The sequence below is a fragment of the Anarhichas minor genome, unplaced genomic scaffold (assembly GCF_050575085.1).
Source record: "Anarhichas minor isolate MPS153535 unplaced genomic scaffold, ASM5057508v1 ptg000154l, whole genome shotgun sequence".
Lineage (NCBI taxonomy): Eukaryota > Metazoa > Chordata > Actinopteri > Perciformes > Anarhichadidae > Anarhichas > Anarhichas minor.
Window position 1 is genome coordinate 25,571 of NW_027466600.1, and position 7,672 is coordinate 33,242.

At 40.6% G+C, this 7,672-nt stretch overlaps 1 protein-coding gene across 1 annotated transcript; it reads right to left on the bottom strand.

The window, feature by feature from the left end:
• Nucleotides 1-1,313: 1,313 nt before the first annotated feature.
• Nucleotides 1,314-7,395, bottom strand: LOC142943707 (ninein-like protein). Its single transcript, XM_076085374.1, has 7 exons — nt 7,257-7,395; nt 6,640-6,833; nt 5,724-5,820; nt 4,356-4,555; nt 2,467-2,533; nt 1,899-1,999; nt 1,314-1,827 (listed from the first exon to the last, which is right to left on the bottom strand). Exons 2-7 carry the CDS (start codon nt 6,814-6,816, stop codon nt 1,672-1,674), a joined length of 798 nt encoding a protein of 265 aa, XP_075941489.1. The 5' UTR covers nt 6,817-6,833; nt 7,257-7,395; the 3' UTR covers nt 1,314-1,671.
• Nucleotides 7,396-7,672: the final 277 nt, after the last annotated feature.

Here is a 7,672-nt window from a genome sequence, read left to right on the forward strand (position 1 = left end):
TTATATTGATATAGTCATAAATCATCTCTTATTGATATCTTTATATTGTTATAGTCATAAATCATCTCTTATTGATATCTTTATATTGATATAGTCATAAATCATCTCTTATTGATATCTTTATATTGTTATAGTCATAAATCATCTCTTATTGATATCTGTATATTGTTATAGTCATAAATCATCTCTTATTGATATCTGTATATTGTTATAGTCATAAATCATCTCTTATTGATATCTGTATATTGATATAGTCATAAATCATCTCTTAGTGATATCTGTATATTGATATAGTCATAAATCATCTCTTATTGATATCTTTATATTGTTATAGTCATAAATCATCTCTTATTGATATCTGTATATTGATATAGTCATAAATCATCTCTTATTGATATCTTTATATTGATATAGTCATAAATCATCTCTTATTGATATCTTTATATTGATATAGTCATAAATCATCTCTTATTGATATCTTTATATTGATATAGTCATAAATCATCTCTTATTGATATCTTTATATTGATATAGTCATAAATCATCTCTTATTGATATCTTTATATTGATATAGTCATAAATCATCTCTTATTGATATCTTTATATTGTTATAGTCATAAATCATCTCTTATTGATATCTTTATATTGATATAGTCATAAATCATCTCTTATTGATATCTTTATATTGATATAGTCATAAATCATCTCTTATTGATATCTTTATATTGATATAGTCATAAATCATCTCTTATTGATATCTGTATATTGTTATAGTCATAAATCATCTCTTATTGATATCTTTATATTGTTATAGTCATAAATCATCTCTTATTGATATCTGTATATTGTTATAGTCATAAATCATCTCTTATTGATATCTTTATATTGTTATAGTCATAAATCATCTCTTATTGATATCTGTATATTGTTATAGTCATAAATCATCTCTTATTGATATCTGTATATTGATATAGTCATAAATCATCTCTTATTGATATCTTTATATTGTTATAGTCATAAATCATCTCTTATTGATATCTTTATATTGATATAGTCATAAATCATCTCTTATTGATATCTTTATATTGTTATAGTCATAAATCATCTCTTATTGATATCTTTATATTGATATAGTCATAAATCATCTCTTATTGATATCTTTATATTGATATAGTCATAAATCATCTCTTATTGATATCTTTATATTGTTATAGTCATAAATCATCTCTTATTGATATCTTTATATTGTTATAGTCATAAATCATCTCTTATTGATATCTTTATATTGTTATAGTCATAAATCATCTCTTATTGATATCTTTATATTGTTATAGTCATAAATCATCTCTTATTGATATCTTTATATTGTTATAGTCATAAATCATCTCTTATTGATATCTTTATATTGATATAGTCATAAATCATCTCTTATTGATATCTTTATATTGTTATAGTCATAAATCATCTCTTATTGATATCTTTATATTGATATAGTCATAAATCATCTCTTATTGATATCTTTATATTGTTATAGTCATAAATCATCTCTTATTGATATCTTTATATTGTTATAGTCATAAATCATCTCTTATTGATATCTTTATATTGATATAGTCATAAATCATCTCTTAGTGATATCTTTATATTGATGCTCAGTGCAGTACTTCACCCTCACTCTACTACGTGTACTCGTACATGAAGTGAGCGTCTGACCTGCCGTGGCGCCCTCTGCAGGTCAGCTGATCGTACGGGGGTGGAGCAGGAGAAGGGGGCGGAGCCACACAGAACCTTCTGGAAGTCCACGACGCTGGCTCTGCCATCCAGGTCCTGTTTGAACGTCTGATCAGTTACTGATGACCTCATGACATCACAGATAACTTCCTCCTGTGGGTCCTCACCTCTGTGCTGAGCTGCTGAAGGCTCAGCTGATCTCCTCCTCCGACCCCCAGCTCCTCCTCCTCCTCCTCCTCCTGCTGCTGCTGCTGCTGCTGCTGAGGACCTGCACCCATCATGATGTATTACAGATTAAACTACCAGCAGTATATAAAGTGAATATAAAGCTACACCTTCAAAGTGATGAACTCATGATGCATCACTATTATAATAAGTATTATTGATGCATCATGAGTACTTTTACTGTATACTTTAAGTACATCTGATGCTTATTAAGATGTGGAATGCAGGACTTTTACTGTTACAGAGTATTCCTACACAGCGGTACTAGTACTGTTGCTGAAGAACAGATCACAGTACATCCCAGTACCACACAATATACACGCCAGCTGAGAATACTACGTTACCCATGAGCCTCAGCTGCCACCTGCTGGGTGGTGAAGTCTCTGAATTCATCCAAACGTTCAAACACAATTCTAAGCTCTGTGATTGGGTGTGGCATTGCATCATGGGAGTCGTAGTTTACAGTCTCTGTGTTTGACTTTTTATCAAAGTGTTCACAGCAGACAGGACCTTTACTCTGAAGGTCTGGCTGGATGTTCTCCTTCTGACTTCCTGCCTCCTCATCAGTCTTCAGGCTCTGCAGAGGAAAAACATGGAGGTCACTGTGTGTGTGTGTTTCTGTGTGTGTGTTTCTGTGTGTGTGTGTGTGTTTCTGTGTGTTTCTGTGTGTGTGTTTCTGTGTGTGTGTGTGTGTTTCTGTGTGTGTGTGTGTGTGTGTTTCTGTGTGTGTGTGTGTGTGTGTGTGTTTCTGTGTGTGTGTGTGTGTTTCTGTGTGTGTGTGTGTGTGTCTTTCTCTGTGTGTGTGTGTGTGTGTCTATGTGTTTCACTGTGTGTGTGTGTGTGTGTGTGTTTCTGTGTGTGTGTGTGTTTCTCTGTGTATGTGTGTGTGTGTGTGTGTGTAGAGGCCTCGTGTCGCCCTAAAGAGCTCAGCATGTAGAACTGAACCTGTGACTCTTCCACCGTGTTTGAAGCAGATTGTTTTAAAGGAGCAGCTGAACTTGAGCCTGATGCACTCAGTGACCTCTGACCTCTCAGCTGATCACTGATTAACCCTCAGTGTTCACCGTCTTTAAGGCTTCAACACCAACAGCATCTCATCAACCACCGAGTGACTCAAAGGCATCTTTCTAATGAAGAAAACAATGTGTATATGTGTGTGTGTATATATATATGTGTGTGTGTGTGTGTGTGTGTGATACAGAAGAGGAGGAGTCAGAATAGAACAGAAGCAGTTTGTCTGTTTTAAAGAACTTGACTCAGAGAAAACTCAACATTCTTCTTCAGCTCAGAGCGTCTGCAGCACAACATTCCTCACAAACCCACTTCCTGACAATCCTCCAACGCCCCAAAACCACAGAAACCTCCTCCAGCCAGCCCCCCCCCTCCTCCTCCTCCTCTCCTCCTTCAGGTATTCACAGCAGAAACTGGAGCAGAATCACAGCACATCTGATATTTGAAACCGACTAAACCGACTAAACCCAACACACACACAATGAGCCTCGAGTGTGAGTGTGTTTCTCTGTGAGTGTGTGTGTGTACGTGTGTGTGTGTGTGTGTGTTCATGGTGAGACCAGCTTCTCCTTCACATTATCTTCCTCCGATGAGGTCAAACAAGAGGAAGAAGCTTTGACTCCGAAAGCAGCAGTGATGAGGTCAGAGGTCACACAGCACCGTGATGGTGTCATGGTGACAGAAAGATGACGAGGGTTCCTGATGTAAACGAGGTGGTGGAGATAAGACAAGATTCACAGCGACACCAGAGAGGAATATCTAAATATTACTATGTTTTGTGGGTGTTTTGGTTATAAAGTATAAACCAGAAGGAAACCTCCGGTTCTTTAAAGTTCTTCAAAGCTTCAAGTCTTAAAGCTGCATTCTCTCTAATGTCCACCAGGGGGCGACTCCTCTGGTTGTATAGAAGTCTATGAGAAAATGACTCTACTTCTCTCTTGATTTATTACCTCAGTAAACATTGTAAACATGAGTTTATGGTCTCAATCTCTAGTTTCAAGTCTTCTTCAATACAGCATGATGTTCATTTCGTACATTATGGTCCATTTAGAGTCAAACAGACCATAAAGCAGGGGATGCTTTAGGGCGGGGCTACACAGTGATTGACACAGAGTTACAGGAAGTGACATCACGGCTGATCCAATAAATCCACAAACTGAACTCAGCTCACAAGTTCCACAGAGGTAGTGCTCTGAAACCTGAGGAGGAGCAGGAGGAGGAGGAGCAGGAGGAGGAGCAGGAGGAGGAGGAGCAGGAGGAGGAGGAGCAGGAGGAGCAGGAGGAGGAGGAGGAGCAGGAGGAGGAGGAGCAGGAGGAGCAGGAGGAGGAGGAGGAGGAGGAGGAGCAGGAGGAGCAGGAGCAGGAGGAGGAGCAGGAGGAGGTCTCACCTCAATGCTCTCCAGAGACGTCGAGCGTCTCACTTTGGCCCTGCGGACGCCGGTCGGTGACGAGTCCTCCGCCTCGGTTCTGGACGCTGACGGGTTCTCCGGGTCGCCGGTCGGCAGCAGCGTGGCGTCGTCGGGCCGAGAGCGACGGCCGTAACGCTTCGTTCCCTTCACGAACTTTGGCTTCACCTCCTCTGGAACAACTGGAAGAGACAGAGACAGACGGAGGAGTCACTGAGGAGAACTGGAAGACAAATAACGACCGTCACACTGGAATCCTCTGCAGCAGAACCAGGACTTCAAGTAGACCGAGACCAGCACGGAGATCACAACACACTCAGCTGACAAACTGGGACAAAGATGGCCGCACGTTAAACTCAAATCCACCAGTTCTGAAGACGGATTTACTTCTAGAGGACGTTATCTTAAAGAGTTGATGGAGATGCTACAATGTTAGCTTAGCATAGCACCAATAGAACCAGACTCAGATGTCATTAGCTTGTCGTCTTACAGAGAGAACTAACAACAATACTCAAGTTTCTCCATCTGAACAAGAAAGATTATGAACAAAAACACTTTGTTCTGTATTTTTCTTCTTGCTAAACAATCTCATGTTTGAATCTAAAACCAACAACATGTCAGTCCGTCTCTCAACTTTGTCTGACTTCCTGTCTGTCTGTCTCAGCTCCAATCTCATTGGTTCCCACTGAAGACGTCAATCTTTAAAAACACAGACAGTTTCATCAGCATTGACTGAAGTTTTTATCAAACAAACAGCAGGAAAAATAGACTTTCTTGGGGACTATTTTCAGCGGTTGATTGATCCACATTTGGTGCTGTAGTGAGTATTTGTATGTGTGATTGAGTCAGAATAAACTACAGCGTGTTTATGGCGATGAAGGAACAATAGTGAGGCTCGTTGCTGTTTTTTTTACATATTTCATAACATTTTATAAAATATTTTTTACATATTGTCAGTCATTTTTCACATTTTCCCCGTGTCTTACCTGGCACCAATACGGTCCCTCCCCCGTGTCCAATACGGTCCCTCCCCCGCGTCTTACCTGGCACCAATACGGTCCCTCCCCCGCGTCTTACCTGGCACCAATACGGTCCCTCCCCCGTGTCTTACCTGGCACCAATACGGTCCCTCCCCCGTGTCCAATACGGTCCCTCCCCCGTGTCTTACCTGGCACCAATACGGTCCCTCCCCCGTGTCCAATACGGTCCCTCCCCCGTGTCTTACCTGGCACCAATACGGTCCCTCCCCCGTGTCTTACCTGGCACCAATACGGTCCCTCCCCCGTGTCTTACCTGGCACCAATACGGTCCCTCCCCCGTGTCCAATACGGTCCCTCCCCCGTGTCTTACCTGGCTCCAAGTAGCTGCTGTCGTACTCTGATGTGCTGAAGTCCAGAGAGCGAGACAGAACAGCCACGAAGCCTTCTTTAAACTCCTCAAAGTTCACCTGAACGTCAAAGACAATGCAATTCATTGTTTGGCCACTTGGGGGCAGAAGAACAAGTAGGATAAATAAATAAATAAATTATTTGTGAGGTCAGTGACTTTAACATTCTAAATGGATGTTGGTGCAAAATTTTAATACATTTCCTCAAGGTGTTTCTGAGATATCACGTTCATGAGACAGACGGACAACCTGAAAACATGAAGCCACGAGGAAGTAACAGTGACCATCAACCAGTAACTAGTAACAGTGACTAGTAACAGTGACTAGTAAGTTACCAGTAACTAGTAACAGTGACTAGTAACAGTTACCAGTAACTAGTAACTAGTAACAGTGACTAGTAACAGTTACCAGTAACTAGTAACAGTGACTAGTAGCAGTTACCAGTAACTAGTGACTAGTAACAGTGACTAGTAACAGTTACCAGTAACTAGTGACTAGTAACAGTGATTAGTAGCCGTTACCAGTAACTAGTGACTAGTAACAGTGACTAGTAACAGTTACCAGTAACTAGTAACAGTGACTAGTAGCAGTTACCAGTAACTAGTGACTGGTAACAGTGACTAGTAACAGTTACCAGTAACTAGTGACTAGTAACAGTGACTAGTAACAGTTACCAGTAACTAGTAACAGTGACTAGTAGCAGTTACCAGTAACTAGTGACTAGTAACAGTGACTAGTAACAGTTACCAGTAACTAGTAACAGTGACTAGTAGCAGTTACCAGTAACTAGTGACTAGTAACAGTGACTAGTAACAGTGACCAGTAACTAGTGACTAGTAACAGTGACTAGTAACAGTGACCATTACCAGCACCAGTTACCCTGTTGTAGCAGCCTCCTCCCAGCAGCGTGTCCACCACCAGGTGTGCGTCCAGCTGCAGTTTCCTGCAGAGCTCCGTCAGCTCGTCTTGGTCCAGGAAGCCGGTGGCCGTAGTGTCACAGCTGTCGAACTCCCCCTTCAGCTGGGAGACGTAGTGGTTAAGCTCCGCCTCCTCCATCACAACGCAGGACACACCTGTAGAGGAAATACACATATAATATTCATGTATATATTAGTCTGCATCAAGAGTACTTCTGGTACTTTAACTATATTTTGATGCTAATACTTTTGTACTTTTACTTGTACCTGTAACAGAGTATTTCTACACTGTGATATTACTACTTATACATAAGTACAACTTCTAAATACTTCTTCCTACAGCTGAAAACTAAATAATGAAGTACAAGTACCACATAAATGAAGTATAAGTACCACATAAATGAAGTACAAGTACCACATAAATGAAGAAGCTTCACCATGGTAACAAAAGACCACAACACACACACACACACACACACTCACACTCACACACACACACTCACACAATGTAAATGTTTCATATGTCCGGAACGTTTCGTCTCTCCGGTAACTGGAAGACGTCAACGTAAGTTCTCTTACGGCGGGAAAAGTTCTCCTCCTCCTCCTCTTCCTCTCCGGTTGCTGTGTCACGTTTCCTCCATGAATGTGTTAACGCCGTTAAACCACCGTAATGAACCGGAGAGTAACGGAGCACCGACACGACAAACCGCTGCCTGAAAAAAACAGACGGAGAGGTGACTTCCGGTCAAGCGTTTCAAAATAAAATCCTTTGTTCCGCCTGAAAAATCCTCCGCTCAGAACGTTCCGGGATTAAACTAACAAGTTTTATCAACATTAATGTAATGATGAGGTGATGACGTCATGTTTTAGTTTATTTACTGTGTAACTATGGTTACGACGCTCTAATGATAAACTGCAGTCTGACGTTCAGCCGCTGGAGGTCGCTGCTGCTGGAAAGACATGATATCATATTTAATCATTGTAAAGAGAAGCAG